The sequence below is a fragment of the Rhinolophus ferrumequinum genome, chromosome 9, assembly GCF_004115265.2.
Source record: "Rhinolophus ferrumequinum isolate MPI-CBG mRhiFer1 chromosome 9, mRhiFer1_v1.p, whole genome shotgun sequence".
NCBI lineage: Eukaryota > Metazoa > Chordata > Mammalia > Chiroptera > Rhinolophidae > Rhinolophus > Rhinolophus ferrumequinum.
The window spans coordinates 36,783,125-36,807,493 of NC_046292.1; the positions used below are offsets into that span (position 1 = coordinate 36,783,125).

General features: G+C 36.8%; 1 protein-coding gene across 2 annotated transcripts in view; it reads right to left on the reverse strand.

Annotated features, from left to right (window-relative positions):
• EPS15 (epidermal growth factor receptor pathway substrate 15) overlaps positions 1–21,316 on the reverse strand; it is a 105,379-nt gene extending 84,063 nt beyond the window's left edge. Inside the window, exon 1 of one of the 2 annotated variants that reach the window (XM_033114557.1) lies at positions 21,153–21,280. In XM_033114557.1, coding sequence (XP_032970448.1) covers positions 21,153–21,185 — 33 coding nt within the window. In that variant the 5' untranslated portion in view covers positions 21,186–21,280. Of the gene's footprint in view, positions 1–21,152 lie in introns of both variants that reach the window. The other variant, XM_033114558.1, reaches the window with a different exon arrangement.
• Between the last annotated feature and the right edge of the window lie 3,053 nt (positions 21,317–24,369).

Consider the following 24,369-nt stretch of genomic DNA (forward strand, 5'->3'; position numbering starts at 1 on the left):
GTAAGGTATTTTTCTGGATGTGATTCATATTTCGATCGGTAGACTTTGAGAAAAGCAAATCACCCTCCATAATGTGGTGGGCATAATCCAATCAGTTGAAGGCCTCAAGAGGAAAGAATGAGGTCCCCTGAGGAAGAAGGAATTCTGCCTTCAGAATGCCTGCAGACTCAGCGGCAGCATCAACTCTTCCCTGGGTCCCCAGCCTGCTGGCCTGCCCTGCAGGACTTACCAGCCTCCACAAATGCATGAGCCAATTCCTTAAAATCAATGAGAGAGAGAGAAAGAGAGAGAGAGAACGCGCTGTTGGTTCTGTTTCTCTGGAGAACCCTAATACACCTAGTCTCAGAGAAGTTACTTGTCCAAGTTTTTCAACGGCAGAGACTGGAGTTAAATGCAGGTCTGTCCCAGTCCAGCTCCATGCTCTTTCATAAACCACACGGCGTCCCATGTGCCCTGGCTCGCTCAGAACAGTGTTGATTTACATCCTGTTGCCCCAGCATCCCGTCCAGTTTACCATTTGCCTCAGATTTCTCATTTTCTTAAAGGAACTATTATTATTAATCACTACATTAAAATAAACCAAGATGGACTCAGTACACCTCTACTGTATACAACTAACTCCTGGCCAAGGTATCAGCTAGCACTGTGTAAATGTTTTGACCACTTGAACAAGTGATGAAATCTGAAACAGAACTAGTGATAATTCCATCTTTCTTTTCCTCATTCTTTACAGATACAACATAACTAACACCTTCTTTTCAAGGACAGCATGCAGAAAACTCACTGAAAAGTATCCAGATGCAAGCAACCATGGACACCTAACTCCTTATGGCCTGCCTTTCGAGACAGGGGAGGAAGTATTTGACACGGGTGCTCCTGCTGGCTATTTAGTGTGCCAGTCAGTACAGTGACATGTGCAAATAACTTGCAAGGTGCACCAGGCCATCAGCCGGTTTGAGTCATTAGTGGGAAATTCCAGGTTAGGTGCAAATGAAGTACAAGTACGTGTGAGGAGTCAAGTCTGGTAACTCTTTAGGTGGTTTTGTCGTTTCGTCATTTATTGTACATAAATCTATAACTGGTTATTTTGTTGTTTGGCAATCATTTTTTATTGTCCAATTACCCCTTTCAGGAACAATGAGCTAAAAAGAAGAAATTGTATGTTTAATACAAAATTAAGTACTAAATTCCCATTTCTCTTGAAAATGGACAGCCAGACAATTTGCATAAAATCTTTGAGGCTATTTCTATTTAAAATAGAGGTCTACTGACATCAATGTTAATGAGTTGGCTGTAACTGTCAAAATTTACAAATGTCTTTCATATATCCACAGTTAAATTTTTAAGGATAAAAATGCCATTGAATACAAAAAAACGAAACAAAAACCTAACAAAAGAAACTTCAACACAGCAATATGTGTGCTCTACTTGCAACCTGTCATCAGATTTTAAAGGCTAGAATCTTTGAAAATCTGACTTTATGAATCCAACCTGAGTGTCTCAGTATTGAATCTTTTTTAAAACAAGTCCTCTAAAAATTGGTTGCATTTTGTTCAAAATCAGTTGGAAATCTTTAATCAAAGATTAAAGTTCAAGTAAAGCTCCAAAAAAAAAAAAAATCCCTTAGCTTTGAAGCTTTTAGCAAATACCAGTTACTAAAAACAACATTTACCAAGACACTGGAATTATGTCCCTCAAAAGCAAGGGAAGAACTGAACAAATTAAATGATGAGAGCTCAAATTGTATACAAGATTTAATTTTGAAATTCTATAATGTACTTTTGCAATGAATCGTCAGAGTTCCACCAAAAGAGTATTCTTATTTTTAACGCGAAAAATGTATATTCTGTACTGGAATGAAATGACAGAAAGCCAACAATTTTGCAGTGCCTAAATTTAATGAAACATGTAAAATAATCATAAATAGGGACAACTTATATGACAAATTTGTCTTATAGACGTATTTGTCAAAAAGAGTACCTTTAATAGAGGCAAAAAGACATTTCCTGTGAAAATATTAAGGCTGATAAATTTATAGTTTTCAATTTAAAAAATCAGAATGAAGAACATTCTTCATTTAGCAAAATTTTTCCTGAGCTAACCAGGTACATCACAACATATATAAGTATATTAACAATTAAAAATATTAATGGTTACAGAGAAGAGTCAACTGTAAGTGTTAACAACCACAAACCATAAAATGTAACTCTGAAAAATATGCAGACAATTTTATGAAACAATTAAAACTAGTTAAACTACACTGGAAAATAATTACACTGTTCAAAAGAGTATTATTGACACAATATTAGAAACAGATATGGCTAGGAAACTGATGAAATATGATTATTATCAAGAATAATTATTCTGCTTGTTTTTTAATATCTTAATAATCAACGTGAAGACTTTATTATGTTGTAATATAGAACAAATGTTTTAGAAAATTTTATTTTTGAAAACAGACTGAATAGAACTGTTTCACTGCTCTATCAATGTAATAAAACCATTTTGATGGCTAAAAAATTTTTTTTTCACTTACAGAATTTAAAAATATTTGCAGTGTCCCTTTCATTCTCAAAAATGTCCCAATTTGAATGAAAAATTATACATTCACCCTACTTACAGGCAAGGGTGTAAATACTTTGCTAGAGAAAGTAAATGAAATGTGTTCCCTCAATAAGGAACGGTTAATTTTTAAAGACAATTCAGTTGAATTTTTAGTGCCCAGAAAAAAAAAAACAACTCATACAGTAAGAAATCCTGAGCTACAAACTGTATCTTATTAATCACCACATTACAAACTCATTGGGTTACTACATAACACATTTGAGAAGGCACGAGCTCACTAACATGCTCTAAAGTACATCTTGTGCTGATTACTACACTAATACGATACAGCTAAGTGAGAATGGAAAAAAACATCCAAATAGCCAATTCACTCGTCAAGCAAGATGATCAGTGTGTTTTGGGTATGTCTCAGTAAAACTGACTTTTTTTACTGAAATAGAATCATTTTAGATTAAAAAAAAAAATCACACATACACAACATACATAATGAATGCACAGAGGGAAAAAATTTGAAAGGTATAGCTAAAATGGTAACAGTGATTATCTCTGGCTAATGGAATGATAATAATTTTTACATTCTTTATGCTACTCTGTATTCTCTGAAAATGTTTTTATAATAAGCATGCCCTACTTTTATAAATAAAATAAAGCTATTTTTAATTTGTGGGAAAATATAAAAATTCAAAAATTTGATATCAGTATGCAAAATTGCATTTAATTTTTAGCAACTAAACAAATTTCTAAAGGAAAACTTTTACACTAAAGTTGTAAAATCTGACCTTTTAAAATTCTAATGTTAACAGAAATTTAAAAGTAATTAGTTATTCATTCAGTTATAAATTCTAATAATTAAATTCTAATAATTCAGTTGCCACAAAGTAAAAAGGAGGCTATTTTTATTAAGAAAAAAAATCACGTAGAGTATAATGAACTTTACTAAGAAAAAAGTTATTACAAAAGTATAGCATACTTTACGATCCTACAGTCTGGTAGATTGTATTATAATCCTCAGTCATTTCTTCTCCTCTTATAAGAGTATTAACATCCCTGCCTGTTGCCTTGTGACTTGTAGTGCCTCCTCTCTGTGGGTACCCTTTTGTTGGCTTGGCCATGTGACTTACTTTGGCCAATGAAATATGAGAAAGTTCCAGTTCCAAGTAGAAGCTTTAAGAGCTACTGTGTTTCCACCAGCTCTTGCTCTTTTCTTTCTGCCAAGAGAACAGTATGTCATAAATAGGGGGTGCTCCTTCATCCTGGATCCTGAAATGAAAAAGAATTGTGGAGTAGAACCATAATAGATTACTAGGGAACCTATAATGTGAGCTGTAAATAAACCTTTGTTATTGTAAGCTACTGATATTGTGGGTTGTTTCTTAGGTGCAGCATAATCTAGCAAAAATTAACACATAGGTAATCTAACACCAAAGTATACCAGGTAGCAAAAACAGGAGGTCCTTGTTATTAGGAAAATTTATAGGTTAACAAATAAATGTTGTATTGCCTCATATGAAATTTTTGATTTCATTTTTTTGGGGGGGGTTGTGTGTGGGTGGGAGACGCTGAGTTATGTGACTTCAAGAGTCTATGATTCTATAGTGTACAAATGAACTGAAACTAAATAGTACTAGGCATATTATAAATTAGGATCATTGTTGTACAACATGAAAAACGGTAAAAATAGAGAGACATCCTCTAAAACATAATGCTTTTTTCAGTTAATCACAAGGTCATATAATACAAAGAATAACCAATAAATAAATCAATAAAGTGGAGAGGGGAGTGGGTATGACTATAAAGGAGTAGCATGAAGGATCTTTGTGATGAAACAGTTCTTTATGCTAATTGTGGTTATAATTACACATGAATCCACACATGATAAAATTACATTATATAACATAATATAATAAATATAATATAATACCAGGTCTTACGTTAATTTTTGCTCCAAAAGACACAGTAGAGCTGATTGTCTGGCTAGGTCTTATTTTCAGGGAAACACGGTACATACAAAAACACAATAATTTGAATAAGGTCTGCGAATTGTGTCAATGTAAATTTCTTGGTTTTGCTATTGTACTACAGTTACAGCAGGTGTTACAATTAGGGACACCTGGGTGAAGGGTACATGGAACCTCTTTGTACTACTCTTTGCAACTTCCCATGAAAAGGCTGAAGACCACTGTGAAGTACAGAGAAGGCGGCAGGCAACCCAGACAGAAAGAACACTGTGTATAAAGGCAAACAGATATAGAATTCCAGGTAGTGAAAAGAAGACGACAAAATAGATTTCACTCTTTCAAATAAACTACACAAAATCTTTTTACTTTTACTCTGTCTAAACATTTTAAAAAATGAGTAACAATTCAGTACTAGTGAACTTAAAAAAATAAGTTATAATGCATATAATTTTCTGGGTAATTTGCCATACAAGTATTTTTCACATATTAACACACAAAATTTCAGTTAGTTAGAATTCAGCCTTCTAATACCCCATTTTCAAGAGAACTGAGGAACCAGAAGGGGACTAGCCCCTACATCCTTTCAATTCCTCCACCAGAATCATCACCACTAACCCTTTGGTAGTAAAACAGCAATTCCTAAGGTCGAAGTACCAAATGAAAACAACCAAAGAGCCTATGCTTTTATACACACGTTTACACAATGTGAATGTCTTGCAGGGTAAGAGACTAAAACCTTCTGATAGGCTTGTGATGTCTGAAAAAGACTTGAATATTTCACAATAAAAGGGAAAACAGGGTGGAAACTAATAGTAAACAGAAGATGAGAAGGAAAAAAAGGAGTAAAATAGTGGGCAATCCAAATTGACAAAAGAGCTATCAGAAGCTGTCTAAAGAGTCAAGAGAAAGTCAGTAATAAAGAAACTTTAGAAAGGAAAACAACTCTGAAGCTGGGTAGAGAGGGTGGAGAAAAGCAAGTCATCTGAGCAGTCCTCACCTTCAGAGGCGGTGAGGAGGAGTTCAAGGAAACACAAACAGCCATCTGAGCAGTTCCCTTAGAGAATGCACAATATTAACCCTCAGCTCTGTTATTCACAACTCATTTAATAATTTAATAAATATGTACTGAATGCCTTCTAGAGATAGAACAACAGGTTTAGGTGGCTAAGGTTACAAAAATCACATAAGGCTTCTGCCCTTAAAACAGATTACATTCTAATAAAGGTTGCAATGCTCCCTTCTCTAAGTATGCTAACATTTCATGCTTGTTCTAAAACAAACCATTATAAATTAGTAACACAGTTAGTAGGCAAAGACCTAGGAATACTCTAAGCACAGTGTTCTAAAAAAAGCTTTCAAAATCTGGATCTAAGAACACATTTGCTTTGGAGATTATCAGAAATAAAAGATGAAAGGGACTTTTAAGTGGACAAAAGGATTTCAAAATAGTTATGGGGAATATAAACCCATAGGGAATATAGTTAATAATACTGTAATAACTATGGTGCCACATAGATACTAGACTTATCAGGGGGATCACTTTGTAAATTATATAAATGTCTAACCACTATGCTATATACCTGAAACTAGTCTAAATAGTGAATGTCAACTGAAATTGAAAAATAAAATTTAAAAAAGACGGTACAGCTTTATACTACTGATCAACTATAGGTATAAACAGACCATACCAGCAACTCGAACCAATAATGGACTAGCTTTTGTTAAATCCAATTCAAACTGATCAAAAATCTAGCTGGCAGAGTGACAAAAAATGAATACAAAGAGTAGCTATGGTCTCTCCTAAGAAAACAGTGAGTCCTACATATGTCATTCTGGCCAGCCCAAAATAAATGGAAATCGCTGAGAGAAGCATTATCTTTAAGCATAAATAACCAATTTATGGATTTATAAAAATTCACATAAGGAACAAATGAAACAAAATAACGATCTCTTGCATTTGTATAGCACTTTACCTATTACAAAGGACATTCACAACTTCATCTCTCATGTCCTTTTTCTACACTAACCCAAATGATCACATCAATTCCCATGGTTCAAGTACCACACTTACGCTGATGAATAACAGATCGATATCTGTAGTTCAGACTTCCTCTCTGAACTCCAAACTTAAATATTAAACATCTACTCTACATCTCCACTTAGATGTTTCCCAAATATGTAGAAGAACTTGTGATTTTTTTTTCTCTCCAAAAATCTATTCCTTTCCCACCACCACCAACCTAAATGCACAAGCCAAATACCTAAGAGTCAGCCTGTCCCTCACATTCAACTTTCAATCCATCAGCAAGTCCTTTCAACTAATTCTAAAACATGTTGAACTCATCCACCAATTTCCATTTCTTAGTCCGTATCTTGTCTTGACTATTACCACCATTTATCCATACTCTCTGCTTTTATTCTTGCCTCTCTATTTTTCTCTCCATACAGACTGCAGAGTAGTCACTTAAACATATAAATCAGGACATATAACATTCCCCTATTTAATGTGACAAAAAATAAAATCCAAACTCCTTGCCGTGGCTCTGAGTCCTGCATGATCCAGCCTCTGCTTGCCTTTCCAGCCTCACCTAGGGCAACTAACTTCACTCTGGTATCTCAATTCTTCTAAAAGAGCAAACTCTGTCCCAACTCAGCCTTTGCACGTGTCACTTTCTCTTCCTAAAAAACAGCACAGTTGGTGTCTTCATTTTCTTTAGGACTCAACTTAAATGTTATTCACCCAGAGACTTTTTTGGATCATAAAGTAGGTGCTCTTCTCTCTCATTTTCTACCGCAGCCTTGCTTATTTCCTTCAGGGATTTTATTACAATTTGTTTTGATTTTGTCTCTGTGCTTTTTTTTTTTTGGTCGCCCTCACCAAAACATGAGCTGCATGAAAGCAGAAACCCACCTTTGTCTTGTTCACTATCATATATCCTCAATACCCAGCACGGAACCTATATATGGAATCCCTCAAGGAATACTGGAATGAGTGACTGTTAGTGAAATTCCTTCTTGCACTAAATTCTCAAAAATTGCTGAGTATAAATTTATTTATTTAACATTTACTGACAACCTATTACTTGCCAAAGATTGAGCTAGGCACAGTAATGAATTATAAATGTTCCTTGCTCTCAAGTTTACTGGTTTAACAGAGAGAAATAAAACGGTGGGCAAGTCCTTTTTTCTCAACCTCTTCTGAGAATGTTCCTTCCATCTCCTTATATGAAATAACACCTGGTCCTCTCCTGAAGTGAAAGCCTGACACAGTCTTTTCTCAGAAGGTTACATTCAACTCCCTGCTTAAATGAAACGTAATCTTTTACCTCCCTTGTAGCCCTCTCAAATGATAGCTTGCCAGTTTTAACAATCTTCCTATCTCAGGTTCTAGAAATGGGATTAAAATCCCCTTTGGTCACCTCTGAAGCTTGTCCACATTACACTACTCAACTTCTTGTTTTAAAAAACAAAAACACAAAATAAAGCTCTACTCTTTTGAAGCTCTTACCTTTCAACAAAATGACTCTCTCCTCTCTCTTGTCACTGTTCTCTTTTAACCTCCTGGTTGCTCTACCTCATTCATTTAAGGCTTTGGCATCTGGCTGATTGTCTTTCTCTCCAACCTCCACCTCCAACTGAATGACTTCACTACAGACTTGGACAAGCCATCCAACCATTCTCACTTCCTTGACCTCCTTTCCTCCAATGGTCTCTCCAAAACAGTTACACAAGGCACCACCAGTGTGAACATACGTTATGGCCCAGCCACCCTCTTATTCCCATGGTAATGTCCTTCCTGGCCCTTCTACCTTTACACAAAACTGTTCCACCTCCTAAATCACAATTTCAAACATCTTGTTCTCCAATCATAACCTCTTCTTTCAAGTTATTAATCTTTGACCTCTATAAGACTCCTTATTCATGGATCCTTTTATTCTGACTCTGATCCATTAGTCTCTTTGCTTTACTTTCCTCCTTGTTCAGTTTAGATTCTATGATGCATCACTTCAATAATCTCTGGCCCATGACCTCAATTCCCTTGCTCCTCTTGTCTTCTAGTCATACCAGAAGAGCAAATTCCCAAATCTGGATGAACCCAACGATCTTCTTTTCTTTGAGACTGCAGCTCAGGAAGTCACTTAATAGGACAGACTGGCATTACTATAAATTCATGATCACTTTCCTAGGGGTATCAGTTTCCTAGGGGTGCCATTAAAAAGTACCACAAACTGGGTGGCTTAGAATAATAGAAATTTATTGTTTCAGTCTGGAGGCCAGAAGGCCAAAATCAAAGTGTTGGCAGGGCCATGCTCCCTCTAAAGACCCTAGGGAAAGATCTGTTCCAGGCCTCTCTCCTTCTTCTAGTAGTTCATGTAAGTCCCATCTTCACATGGCATTCTGTGTGTGTGTGCGCGCCCAAATTTCTCCTTTGATAAGGACACCAGTCATCTTGGATCAGCAGCTAGTTTACTGAGTATTTTTATCATAAAAGGGTATTGAATTGTCAAATGCTTTTTCTACATCAACAGAGACGATCATGTGTTTTTCCTTTATCCTATTAATGTGGTGTATTATGTTGACTTATTTTCATTCTTGCAAGTGTTTCATTGTCTTTTCCTGGAAATAATCCAAAAGCTAGAAAATAAAAAGCATCGTTTTTCAGCCAAATGACAGAATCTTTGGTAAAAAACTGTCAGCTTGCTTATACTATCATGTGAAAAGATCTGTTGCTTTTTAATCCCCATTGTAGTAAAATACTAGCAGTGTGTTACTTTCAGCCATACACACTCCACCAAGCCATGCAGTACAATGCCTGCCAGGACTCACTCTTTTAACCACTACCCAAAAGCACAGAAAATTGGCAACTCTAGGTTGTTCCCACATATGTTAAAAAAAATGAAAAATTAAGGAAGGAAGGAAGGGAGAAAGCGAGGGAGGAAGAGAGAAAGGAAGGAAGGAAGGAAGGAAGGAAGGAAGGAAGGAAGGAAGGAAGGAAGGAAGGAAGGAAGGAAGAAAATACCCATTATAGGCAGACTTTGTGACTATTACATGCTTCATTTACTTAAAACCCTATATGTTACTCATTAGGGCATTATTAGTTTTTTAAAAAATATTAACTACACTTACCAAGCAAAAGGCTAAATAAATCCCCCACCCGAGTTTCCACTTCTGATTCAGAATAGGACTGGGGTGAGGTCTAAGAATTTGCATTTCTAAGAAGTTCTCAGGTGATCCTATAGTATAGGACCACTCTCAAGAACCCCTGAGGTACATACCAAAATGTGAATTAAACCTCTTTCAAATAATAAATACTAGGTCTCCTGAACAGTCAATGGCTGAGAAAAGGCACCTTCAAGACACTGAAAATATACCAGTAGATGTATGCTTTCCCCCAAAGATCAGGAACAAGAGTCCTGGACACTTCTATTTAACATTGTACTGGAGGTTCTAGCCAGGGAAATTAGACACAAACAAGAAACAAAAGATTGGAAAGGAGGCAAAACTACCTCTATTCACAGATGACATGATCTTATATGTAGAAAATCCTAAGAAATTCACTAAAAAACTATTAGAACTAATAAATGAGTTCAGCAGAGTAGCAAGATACAAAGTCAATATACAAAAGTTAATTGTATTTTTGTACACTGGCAATGAACGATATGAAATGAAATGAAATCAATTCTATTTGAATAGCTTAAGAATAATTTTTTTAAAAAACCTTAAGAACAAATTTAACAAGAACAAAGAGAAAAACAAGAAAACAATACATTTAACAAAAGAAGTATAAAACATATACTCTAAAAGCTACAAGATATTGTTAAACAAAATTAAAGATACATAAATGGGAAAAGGGTTTCTTTTTAAGGTGATAAAAACGCTCTAAAATTGACTGGTGATGGTTGTACACATCTATGAATAGACTAAAAACCACTGCATTGTACGTTTTAAATGGGTAAATTGCACGAATATATATTATATATAAAATTAATTTTTTTAAGAAACTTTTTAAAGGAACGATAAGGCAGGAAGCTCAAAGAAACTCTGTTAACACCTAAACAATTTTTAAACATTTTATAAACTCAGTACACCTCTAGTACTTCTTAAAATTACTTGATGGCTCATATTTCTAAATGGAAATATTGTCCAAAAAATTATCATTAATTTTGACACATATTTTTAAACTAGTACCAGAAATTAACTCAGTAAATTTACAATTTGCAGAATATGCTTTTCCCTCCACCAAGTCTCATGATGAAAACTATAATTAGTACCTAAAAAATATTCAATTTTTAAATATTTGAAGTATTTACTAAACATGTATAAGTATATGTCATGTCAATTATACACTTCTTTTTAAAAATAGAATATTTTGTGAAGTTTTTTTTGGTGACATTATAAGAAAATAAGTCTTGTCCACCTTAATCTATGAACACTGGTACTGGTAAAATTCCTGTATAAAATAAGGAAGAAATTATCCATAAAAAGCTATGAGGGTATAAAAGAAAAAACTCTGTCAAGCACAGAGACAAACCGGGACATTTCAAGCAAGTCTGGCTTCAAGTACAGTTAATAGGGTTAAGTTTTCAAACCATTCTAAAATGCCAGATGGTCAAGAATCCACCCCCCAAATCTTACAAGGCCCTGCATGAAAGTGTGCCAGAAAACAAACAAACAAAGACACAGAACAGAATGTAAGAACAGACTAAGAATGAAAGCATCCCAGCCAGCAAAAGATGAAAACTGTAAGCAAACTGAAATCATCCAATCTTCTTCAAGCTCACAACTGTTAACGCCAATTTCCTATGCTAAGTGAACTTTACAAACTATAAATGGCCTTTGCAGCCAAATTAAATGTACTAAACTTAATTCCTTCACAGCACTATTTTAGACATTATTGCTCGTATCTAAGTAAATTACTGCTGTCTGCTTTGTCACTCAAGATCTTATAAACTAAACAAAAATCACTCAAATTTAATTTCAAAACTCAAAGGTATCGTAGAACAATAACTGAATTATGTAGTAAGTACAGTCTGTAACTCTACAAAAAAGGATTCAGTGAATGGTGGTACATCAAAGGTTATTTGCAACAGCATTAATTATAATTGATATATAAATTATCTGTACACATAAGGGCTTCAATGAATATATTCTAAAGACATTTAAAAAACACTATGAAGCCCACATGGGAAAACACCTATATCATTAAACAAAACAGAATACAAAATTATACGTGTGTGAAAGAGAGAGTTGTTATAAACACATTTTTAAAAATGTAAAGGAAAAAGCAACCAAGAAGTAAACAAACAAAAATTTAAAGAATGGGGTGGATGGTGATCCATGCTTTTTTTGCATTTTTCTGCACGTTCAAGTTTTCTGTACTGAGTGAAGAATTTTGAAAATAAAAAAAAAGAAATTTAAATAATACATATATGAGTTCTGCATGTAAGTATCAATACCTATAACAGCACTTCCATTTACTGAATGTCTCCTATATTCCAACAATGTATAAACATCATACATAAGGAAAAGGAAGTTCAGAGAGTTTAAGTAACTTGCCATGGTCACCCAGAGAGAGTATAAGTGGCCAAGGGAGAATTCAAATCCAAATTTGTCTTGTACTAAGTCTAGTGTTCTTCCCACTGTATAAAACTTCTTTCAGTATCCCAGGGATAGAAATCTTGATACTGTAAATATTTTATATACTATTTTACAGTAGGTCACAGATCCTTTAAAGCCCATCCTCTGAAACCCCTTTCTAATGTCTTATGCTGTAGGCTAAAAAGTCTTGCTTTATTACAAAGAAAAAGCAGAGAATAAATCATAAGAAAATGGATATTATATTCTCCATTGCACCAAAGTACAAGTTGACTTGAATCAAATGTTCCTATACTTTCATGTTGTCCTTTCAAGTACAATTTAAAATATCATCTGCAGTATCAATATTTGATACTACAAAATGATGAAAAAATTAAAAACTAAATTACCATCATAATCACAGCAGTCCAGTGCCTTACTTCTAATCATCCATTATCACAGTACTTCTCACTCTAGAGTCCCTGTGAAGCTCCCTAAAAGACTAAAAGTTACTTCAGTGCATGAGTCTGGGTCTCATTCTCTTTGTATATCCAAGGCCTGACACAGTGGTAGCACACAGGAGGCATTCAGTAAAAGTTTTCTGAAATAAAAAAAGGATCAACCAGCAATAATGGAAGCACCATTAATGCATATAAGTTTCACATTTTTAAGTATATGCATAAGTATACATGTGTTGCACCTATAAAATAAAAGATGGAATGAAGTTACCAATGATGCTTGGTATCAGTGATCTATGAAAATTCTAAGTGCAACATTTCATAGAAATTAACAGCCCTGTAAGTAAGAAATTAAGCCCTGTAAGAAATGAACAGCCCTGTAAGACTAAAATCCACCAATTATAAGTATTTGGCTAGTGGTTGTAGTTATTATTACCAATAGCTGCTACCATTTAAACTGATTTCAAACTTTTATACCCATTATTTTACATAATCTTCACAACAAATCCTACAGGTTTATTCCCTTTTTATAAGTAAAAAAAAAAAAAAAAAGAAAAAAAGAAAAAATATTTTGGGGCCGGCCCAGTGGCTCAAAAGGTTGGAGTTCCGTGCTCCTAATGCCTAAGGCTGCGGTTCGATTCCCACATGGGCCAGTGGGCTCTCAAACACAAGGTTGCCGGTTCAACTCCTCAACTCCTGCAAGGGATGGTGGGCTCTGCCCCCTGCAACTAAGATTGAACAAAGCACCTTGAGCTGAGCTGCCACTGAGCTCCCGAATGGCTCGGTTGATTGAAGTGCGTCCTCTCAACCACAAGGTTGCCGGTTCCACTCCCGCAAGGGATGGTGGGCTGCGCCCCCTGGAGTTGAGCTGCACCCTCCACAAATAAGACTGAAAAGGACAACAACTTGACTTGGAAAAAATCCTGGAAGTATACACTGTTCCCCAATAAAGTCCTGTTCCCCTTCCTCAATAAAAAAAAAAAAAATCTTTAAAAAAAATATATATTTCGTACAAAAGTAAGGTAGAAGTGAGGTATAAGAAACTTATCTTTGTGATTTAAATAATTCTTTCATGAATTGGAGGTGTAATTAAAAAATAAAGGTTGGAGCTCTTTTAAAATAAGGGAATTAATCCTAAGTGATTCTGACTGCAAAGCCCAAGATTTCCCATTATCCCACCCTCTCAACAATGTTCATATCTGGAACATCAGCAATCCTTAGACCTAGTGGTTCTAGATTTTATTTAATAAAATAGCTTGTTTCTTAGGGGATTTTTCTCTGATACATGGTATCATATGAATAATTTATTACTTTTGCAGAGGAATCATGTGAATGTTCATTTTCATCCCTAAATTTATCTGAAATATTGTCAATGACTGTTTACAGGAAGCAGCATAGCAAATGTGCTTGAGAGCAGACGTGCCAGGGTTCAAATCTCAAATCTACCACTTAGAACACAACCCTGAGTAAGTAATACAGAAGATTAACTCCTTCTTGTAGAAAGGCTGTGAAGATTAAGTGAAATACTATATGTAAATCACCTAAAAGTACCTACTGCTTATCAGGAGCTTAGAAAACATCAGTCCTCTTCCTTGTCAACAGTAGCCTAAGAATGTTTCCCTTCCAGGATTTCTGCATTAATATTTAGCCCACTAGACAAAACTGTTCTACAACTAAAATAAAACCACACTGAGAAAGGCAGAAAAATCACACGTAAAATAAAGTTCACAATTTCCAGTTGTCTCACCACTTAAGTTTTCTAAGCTCAATATCTATGCATAATTAGCCATTCATGGCTCATGGCTGGTGTGGGAATAAAAGATATGAAGATAAACTATTCCCCTGTCCCTATCCCAAGAAAGCACATACCTCTCTGTATCTCCTGGATGCCTTAGTAGATCACTAAGTTTAAAAAGTATGTATTTAAACCAGTGATTCTCAACTAGGCAATTTTGTACCTCAGGAAACATTTGCCAATTTTTGGAGATAATTTTTGATTATCTTAACAGGGGAGAGTGCTACTAGAACCTTGTGGACAAGGGTGCTGCAAAACATCCCACAATGCACAGGACAGGACCCCACACCAAGGAATTATCTGGCCCAAAACGTCAATGGTGCCAAGGTTGAGAAACCATGATCTAAAAATATATATATGTATATATTGTAATACAAAAGCTTTCCCCAAAAAAGTATGTTCTTAGCCAAATTTTTATTTTTATTGAAAATATAACAGGAAATAAGCAGCTTGATTATTTTAGACAGGAAACTCTTGGTGCTGTTAAATTCCCATTACAAAATCCCTAATCTAGAGGAGGAGGAAGTGAAGCTTACTTTTGTCTGTATATCTGAACCACATAAAAACAAGTTTTTAAAAGAGCTTCAACCTTTATTTTTTAATTACACCTCCAATTCATGAAAGCATTATTTAAATCACAAAGATAAGTTTCTTATACATCACTTCCATCTTTTGTACAAAATATTTTTTAAAAGTTCACATTTATGTGCTAGGAAAGCACAGTACAACTTTTAACAAATATCATTTTTATATATCAGGTTGACAATGATCAAAAGTTTGATAAGACACTATGTTGATGAAGCTGTGGAAAAAAAAGGCACACTCAAATACTATTGCTGGTACAACCTTTCTGAATGCAAATTAGCAATATCTATCCAAGTTAAAAATATCCTTTGGTCCAAAAGTTGTACCCACGAGAAACTAATGCACATCCACATGTGCACAAAGAGGTTAAAAAGAATATTCATTGCAGCACTGTTGGTAATTACAGAAGATTGGAAACAACATAAATGTCCATCATTAGATGGCTAGTTAAATAAATTATAGCATATTCATATAAGGGAAATCTTTAAGTTTTGAAAATAATGAGGGAAATCTAAATGTGCTGGTATAGAACAATCTAGATCAATCAAAAAGAGTGAGTAGTAATAATAATGAGCCATGAAACAATATCCAGCTTACTCAAAAGATTTTTTAAAAATATATACAGTATATGTATGTGTGTGTACATATAAATATATATACATATACGACAAATACATTATACACACACATCACAGACTATTCATTGTTGGAAACACACACAAGAAACTGGCAAGAATGAATGCCCCTAGGAAGGAGACTGAGGACCCAGAGCAAAAAGGAGACTTTCACTTTTTATTGTTTTATTTACTGACTGTAAAATTTAAACAAGTCGCAAATTCTAAGCTTCAGTATTCTCCAATTTGAAATAACAGCCTTGTCCATTTATTGAGATCAAATGAAAAAGCATAAAATGCTTTGTAAATTATAAAGCAGCACACAAAATTATAAATTAGTCCTCTGAATGAATTCTCCAAACCAATTATTATATAATAAATATTATTATTATCATTCCTCCGACCAATTTCTATAATCCCAAAGATGGGAATGTTTAAGATGTTTAAGATGAAATGTGAGTGTAAATGCAATCTTAGAACGCAGATTTTTACCTATAGTTATTGATTTCAATTTAAAAGAGAAAATACTTTAATAACACTATTATAAAATCTTGGGGTGTTTTTTTTTCTTTCAGTCTTTTTTCTACGCATGCTTAACTGCATTAGATCGTTTGTCTATATAAAATGTGTCCACTTTACTGTAATACAGCATTCAAATTATAACATTTCTCAGATTATTACAAACTTCTAATAAACATAATTTTTAATGAAGGCACAATATTTTATCTTCTTAATGAGAGTTCAACAACTTTAAAATGAAATTCCAGTGCATAGGTTTGCCTAATGAAGGCTGCCTGAATTAATTTTTCATTTATTTCTGCTAATTCTCCAAGTAACCAAATTCATTCATATTCTCTCTCTCTCTCTCTCTCTCTCTCTCTCTCTCTCTCTCTCTCTCTCTCTCCTTCCCTCCCTCCCTCCCTCCCTCTCTCATTCTGCCCCCAGCTCCCTCCCCCACCACCCCGCCTTGCCCTCTCTTAAGTCATTTTCCTGCTTTTGGTTTCCAGAGTTCCAATTCTACTAAGTCCAAAACTCACAAAACAAAGAAGTACACAAAATGTGTTCATAATTCCTTCAAGAGCAAGTAAAAGACCTTAGATTGAGCCTCATATCAGACTATTAGTGAGAGAAATTAGAACGATGATTTGTTGCTAAATAAAGATGCTTGGTCTTTTTCTACTACATGTTAGTCTGTTATCATCATTCTGTACGTAAACAGAGTAAAAACAAGGGAATACAGTCCTAGGTTATTCTTGGGAGACTCACTATTGGACAAACCCAACTGTTCCTAATTAACTTTAACTATGACATCTCCTCCCAAATGCTGAACATTCCAAGCCAATTTTGAGAACGCTTAGATATCACTCAAGAAAGCATGGATTTCCTGAGTATACTGGAGTAATTGCAGGCAAAAAAGAAAAATATCATTTTTGTGCCTTTCCCATAGTAGGAACTCAATATGGTACCATGCTGAATAAAGACTCCTTTTCCGATTCTGCCAACATGTTGTAATTTGCATACTCTGCCCTCTATATACTGTCATAATTGTTAAACCAGACCTCAAAGATGATACATTTATTAACAAACACTATATAGTTTTTTTAAAAATGAAATTGAAAATAAATGAGAAACTGAAATTATGGGAGATTTTTTCCCTCCAATTTCCAAATTTTCTATAATGCAGTTATATCACTCTTGCAATTAAAAAAAAAGCACTAAGAGGAAAAATATTCTTATAGCATTTATTGTTTTCGACCATATACAGTACTAAGATTATTTTAACCCAGTCCCATTCTAAGAACTTTCTATTATTAAAAAAAAATATTTAAAAAAATAATCCTTTATCAATTAAAACAAGAAAACTTCACCATAAAACTGAACTGCTGGAAGATTATTTAAAATACTCATATCATGCCACGTTTCAATAAAATAAAACTTTTATCATCATGAAGAGCACTACTTATGCACCCACAATTGTACTGTCAAGATATGATGAAAGACACTGGAGATTCAGAAGCAAAAGACATGGCTTCCATCCTCAAGAAGTTTACCACCTAGTTAGGACAACAGGGCATATACTGAAAAAGAAAATAAAAATGCAAGGGAGCACTGGATATGCCAAGCATCTAGTTCACAGAGCAGTACAGTGAAATAGACAGCTTTTGAAGTCCTACAGACCTTGGTTAAATAGTAGATCTACCACTTACTAGTTTATGTAAATTACTTCCCTGATTTGTAAAACAGAGTGTTAGATTAAGTGAAATAAAATTCCTGGCATACGGTAACACCCAAAGGGAAGCTAACGGTATTTTTGTTATTATTAGGGACACAGACGTGAGGAACAAATGGGCAATTGGAAAAATTTTAAGGGAATTATTAATATGCTTTTGTAATCTATCACCATAAACATAAATCACAAAATCTTTCTCAAATTCTACTTCTGTTGACAAGAAAAAAATAGAACATCTCATGAAAACAACTGAAATTAGAAAATACTAAGGCTACACAGAACTAAAGTACCCTGGAAAAGTCACCACGAGATCTACAAATCATAGAATATGATCTATAAAAAAGAATGTTAGTTTGAAAGGTCCTTAGATTAACTAATTCAAACTCCCCTACTAGAATGTAAGTTCCATATTTTGTCTCCAATCTCCAAGAATTGTTATCTATTTTGTTCATTAATATACCCTCAGTACCTAGAATAATTCCTAGCATATAGTGAATGCTCAACAAACACTTGTTGAATAAATATTAAAGTTAAGAAAACTGAGGCCTAGAGACTTAACTAAATGCCATACAGGTAGCTCTTGGCAGCGCTAGGACTGGAACTAACATTTCATTACTCCAGTATTCTCTCTATAAGCTAGAATATGATAATTTAGATAATTTATTTTGGTAGTTGAGAAGTTGGAGAGTTGGTTGGCAGGAAGGGGAAGAGGGAGAAAGGAGTACATCAAAACATTTTTCACATTTTCCACCCAACTTTCGGTTTTGCTTAACTGATAAAGGCAAAAAAAAATTATAAACTAAACAATCCCAGAAGAGTGCCTAGAACATAATAGGTACTTAACAAATATTTGTTGAATAAATGAACCTATTCCAAAGCCATTATTATCTCATGACCAGAGGAAGAAACTAACTTCAGCATGTTTAATCTTTGTAACTGTTATAGAGCCCTTTAGAATTTCCCGTCATTCATAAGACAGTTATTAATCACTTTCTTCCAGATGGGCACTGAGAGAGGACAGATGAATTAAAAGATATTCCCTGCCCTGGAGGATCTCTCTCACTTGAGTATGCCTATATCAGCGAGAGGAGAGAGAGAGAGAGAGAGAGAGAGAGAGAGAGAGAGAGAGAGAGAGAGAGAGAGAGAGAGAGAGAGAGAGAAGACAGAGATATTTTGGGGGGAGGGGTTGACATAAACATATCTATACTGAATGTGAAACTAGGTTGCATTGTTATCCCAGTTTAGTACCTCCAGCACTTAAAAAATTAAATTAAAAAAACACAAATCAGCAGTTTTAAAATAACAAGGAGGCACATATTAGGGTATATTAACACTTGGGAAAAGTTCTTTTTCCCGTGCCTTTACAATATATCTTACTTCCTTTTAATGTCTTAAAATCAAAATATTCTAAATTGACTTATTTGAATTGTCAATATAAATGAACCACCAATGTATGTCCTAGCATTTGAGACAATGAAGTATAATACTCCTGCTTCAGTATGTACTCTGTATACATGTTAATATTTAAATATGTAACCATAAGGACATATTTCAATTATTTAACTGTCTATATGTCTATAAAACTGACAGAGCCTGAAGAAAACCTTCAGAGATGAATGCTAGTAAATAGAAACTAAAAGCATTGTATTCCCCAGGGAGAGAATAAAGTAGGCAGGCATACAGCTAAGAAGTAAACCTACAAAGGCCTTCGAGGGAACAAAATCTTCAAGAGGGGAAAAACTCCTACCCGAATTGACCAACTGAGCCAGAGAACACCAGCCTGCCAACAGGATCTTGTTTAATGCAAGTGACTAACTAGACTCATAAAAGAGTGAACACCCAAAAGTCAATCTTGCCATTCTTCAAATTTGAGTGTCAGGAGGATCCCTCCAAAGAGATTCACCACCAAAACTAAGTCACCACATTCCAAGGATTCTTCCCCATTATCTGCTTGTCAAAATAGGATAAGCAACACCAAACAAACTAGGAAACAAACATTCACTTATGAGTAGTAATTCTTGCAAACTGGGGTTATTTTACTCCAGGTACGTTTATGTGAGATTCCTGGTTCCAGGGGAGAACAACTTTTCACTCAGTCTATCTTACAGTGGGGTAAGCAAAACATCCCAAAACCTCTTGATCCCAGCAATGAAAACTCTCCAGCCCAAACGTATACCCTATCCCAGTGTTAACGCCTATGAAGCACGAAAAATCCAGGCCAAGGAGACTACAAGGTGGCAGGGAGATACTAAAAGGCAGGCAGGAAGGTTGGGGTGGGTGCCAAGGGGAACCGACCTGGCCACCAGCTCTGGAGACAACATGCTGATAAGGTGAGACCGGGATAAGTTTTGGTCAAAGGAGTGGGAAGGTACTGACAGGTGCATGTCACCTCATTATCCTGGACATCATGGCAAGATTACAACTGACTTTCTTTACAGAGAGGGAAGAATGAGGCTGCCAGAGTCAGTGATGTTGAGAAGTTTTCTGGGAAGCACAAGGACTGGGGCTCTGAAGGAAGCAGAAAAGCAAGAGGAAAGACCCTGAGAACCGGTATTGGTGAAAATTCCCCCAGGACAGGTGTTCTCTATGGCCGTTCCCAGCACCAAGACTGGTGGAACCACCACACCTGTTAAAGGATGTTTCCCTGCTACCCGCTTGGACAGGAGATAGGAATGGTAACAGACGTGAGGAGGAAAGGACTAACCGGGGGTCTGACCCAGTACGAAACCTGATCAAGAGGGGAAGAGGCTGAACTCAGGAAGGGGCTAGCAGGGTAAGCACGCGGGTCGGATAAGACATTTGGAACAGAGACTGACTGGAGAAAACTGTTGGGGAAGGGAGGGCTTTCGTTGGAATCCAGGGGGAAAAGGCCGGTTTAGCGAGCCCAGATGCCTTGAGCGTCCGACTTGGGAAGGTGACTCTAACTGGGGGAAGCGCGCTGCCTAACCCACAGGGTGAGCCTCGAGCGGGCCGAGGGCTGCCCTGGGCGATCCGCGCGAGCTCAACAGGAGCTCACCTGGGACGGTCTGGCCTGGAAGGAGGAAACTTCCTGGGTGGGGGAAAGCTGAGTGGGGGGAGAGGGACCCAGCACCGACTAAGGCGGGGAGGGGGCACGGTGCACTTAGCTGGGGCGCCGCGTGGAGTGGGGCCAGGGGCGCCGACCCACCCCGGGTGGGGTCGCGGCTGCCGCGGCGGAGCACCGGACTGGGGATGGCGCCCTCCCTCCGGCGCACACGCTCTCGCTCTCACTATCGGCCACCTCTCCCGGGGCCGAGAGAAACTGCCCGGGTCGGTGAACCACAGGGCGGTGGGGGAGGGGGCCGGCCGGGGAAACCGACCGATCGAGCCCGGCGGATGGGCGGGTGGTGTTACCTGTGTCAGGGAGAGCTGGGCCGCCGCAGCCATGGTGTTTCCATCATGCACGGGAGGGGAAGGAAGGACGGGCGGACGGGGGCTCGGGGCGGGGAGGAGGCGGAGGGAGCGGCCGGAGGCGAGGCCCGGGCGGGCGGGCTGGCGGGCGTCTCCCCTAACTTCGACAACTTCCCTCCTCTCGCCTGCCCCGCCCGCCCCGCGCAGGCCGCGGTGGTACCCAAATCCTGGCGCTGGATTTTAAGCTGCCCGGCCGGAGCTTGAATCCGGAGTGGCCTGGAAAAACCCGGCGCGGATACGAAATTAAGGCGGACGGGCTGTGAATTTTAGGCGGGTCACCTACCTACTCTAAGTTTCTGCTTCTGAAAAAAGGGGGAAATTATACCCAAAGTCCAGGCTGCTTGTGAGGACTAAGTAAGATAATGATAGAAAATAGTAACAGTACTTTATATATGCCAGAATCTGTGCTAGGTGCTTTATTTTTGAATTGTATTAATGAAGGAATTGAGACATAAGTTGTACTCGTATAAATGAGGAAACTGAAACACTAGTGTCATACCAAAGGTCATACACCTGATTATATAGCTAGAATAGGATTCAGGTCCGACTCCAAAACCTTTCATTTAACCATCTGCTATTAGGGTGTGATATTGAAAAAGAAAACTTAAGTCATTCCCTCCAGGAGTCAAAACCTAGAAGAGAGGGGGAAGGAATACTTTTCTTGCATGCTTGCTGCCTGCCATCCTTAGACTGTTCAATGAAAGAGCACTGGGACTTATTCAGTTGCCTACAGCCCTCCTAAAACCTCCCATAGTCCACCTGGCAAACTCCTCCTACTTTCTCATGACACAACTCAAGTATCAACTCCTTTGCAAAGCATCTGCTAGCCTCCCCAAGTCAGACTTACACCTGCTTTTCTTTTTAACCTTTTTTCTCTACCTTATGAAGTCATCATCACCCTGGTGACTGTTTACATCTGTCTACCCCTCTAGACTGAGAGTTCCTTGAGGACAAGTACTGTTTCTGATGTACTTCTAGATCCTCAGACCCTAGCAAATAGTATGTACTTAATAAAGCCCATGGTTCCTGCCTATATTAAACATAAAACATCCTACACTTTCTCATGCTGCCATCTTCAATTAGAAAAACCAACCAGTTACTTGAAGGCCTCCGCTTTAAAGGTTTGGCTTATACGCTCCCTACTTAAAGAAGCCTTCTAGGAAATCCCACCCCATGTCTTAGTTGCTCTGATATGTTCCTTATTATACTTGGTATGCCTTGTTTCTAAAAGGTAGTTGCGTGCTTTTCTGTACCCCACCAGACTGTGAAATCCTTGAGGACAGGATGCCGACTGACTACTATATTCCCCTCACAGTGTAGTCTGGCACCAAGGAAGCCTCAATAAATGTTTTTTACCCAGAATTGGTCTCCCTTTCTCAGTCATGGTGGGTTCCCACAACAATAAACCGCAACTCTATCAAACCCACACCTCTGTAACCATTATCACAGCAGTCGCCATTTGACCCACCAGGAGAGCCAACTAAACCCAGGACTGAGTTAAAACCCAGCTAGGTTTTTAGTCCTTTGTCACTACAGGCAAACCATCCCAGAAATGCCCCCCAGAAACTCCTGGCTCTGTTCAGACCCCTTTTTACAAGGTCCAGCCATGAAGAATAAGCCATACAGGTCTGGTGAACAACTGCTTACTCAAGAGAATCTCCCTTAACCTCCTTTTGCTGTTATTCTTTTTAACTCAAGGGAGAAGGGGAGATACTGTTTTAAATTACTCCACCTTGGTACCTCTATCAGCTATAACAACAACTGATGTTTCTACTTGAGTTTTCTATTTTACATTAAGATATTTGAGCTTCCCAACTCTGAAAGGTAGTAATCACCATACCCACTTTACAGGTGAGGTAACTAAAGGCCAAAGAGGTCAAGTGATTTGCACAAGGTTAGACAGCTCATAACCAAAGCAGTATAGCATAGTGGAATAAACAGGGCTTGGACATCAGAAGCACCCACGTTCCAATGCTAGCTCTACCATTTCTAGTTGTACAAACTTAAGATTGTTGTGAGGATGAATAAAACAACATCTGTGAAAATACCTAAAGACATAGATACACAAATTTCACTAAGAAATCTGAAAGTCATGGAAGAAATTGATACTTTAGGGTGAATAGAGTCCCAGTGTATAGTTTCCTAGAAAAGCAATGTGGGGAAGTAAAGAGAATATTGGAGTCATTTAGTGTGTGACCTGATTTTCTCATGTATAAAAAAGTTTTCTCATGTATAAAAAAGTGTTTGAGCCTCATTTTCTCATGCAAATCAATGTGGAAAATATTGAGGAAATATAAGGCATTATCATTATAATTATTCTGTGATTGATATTAAGTAAAAAAACAAGACAAATGTATACAATATCACAGTTTATAAATGTTTTTACAGCATGTAGCACAACTCCCGGAGTTAAATACACACATGATTAAAGTTTGTTGAACTGAACTGAATGCATAGTCTTGTGCAGTTATTATTTGGATCCTAATTTTATCCCCATTTTAAAGATAAGAAAACCATGGAACAAAGATTTTTCTAAATAACTTGTTTAAATAAGGATTGCTTAAATCAGGTTTGGGCCTTGGTTAAAATGACAGTAATGATAATTAGACCTCTCAGCAAAGGAAGACTAGTTAAAAATCATTATATTAGAATTGCTCCAGGCCCCTTCCAGACCACCAATAATTTGTACTCGTTTCCTTCTCTGCTCATTGGTTCTGGTTTAAATTAAAAACTTGACATGTAGTGGGGGGTGGGAGTGATGGTCTAAACTAAAAAAAAAAAAAAAAATCTAGAACTTCTGGGACTGGATTTTTTAGAACGATACGCCAATGATAGTTTGCAAATGCGTGTCCCAGATCTCATCAAAGCACTGGGTCATATCCCAAATCTATTTTAGGAGAGTATAATGTAGCTAATGGAAGATATGTTATTATCTAATTCAGTGTAACAAGAATGAGCTTCATGGAGCAGACAAAAAGGGCTTACGTGTTTTTTCTAGGGCCACTTAATTTCTCTGGGTCTCTAAATCTCACATTCCTAATGTGTACATTGGAGATAATATCTACCTTGTAGGGATGGTGCAAGGATTAGAAAACATGCATAAACATCCTATCCAAGAGCCTGGACTGGAATAGATGTCCAATAAGTGGTACTAGCTATA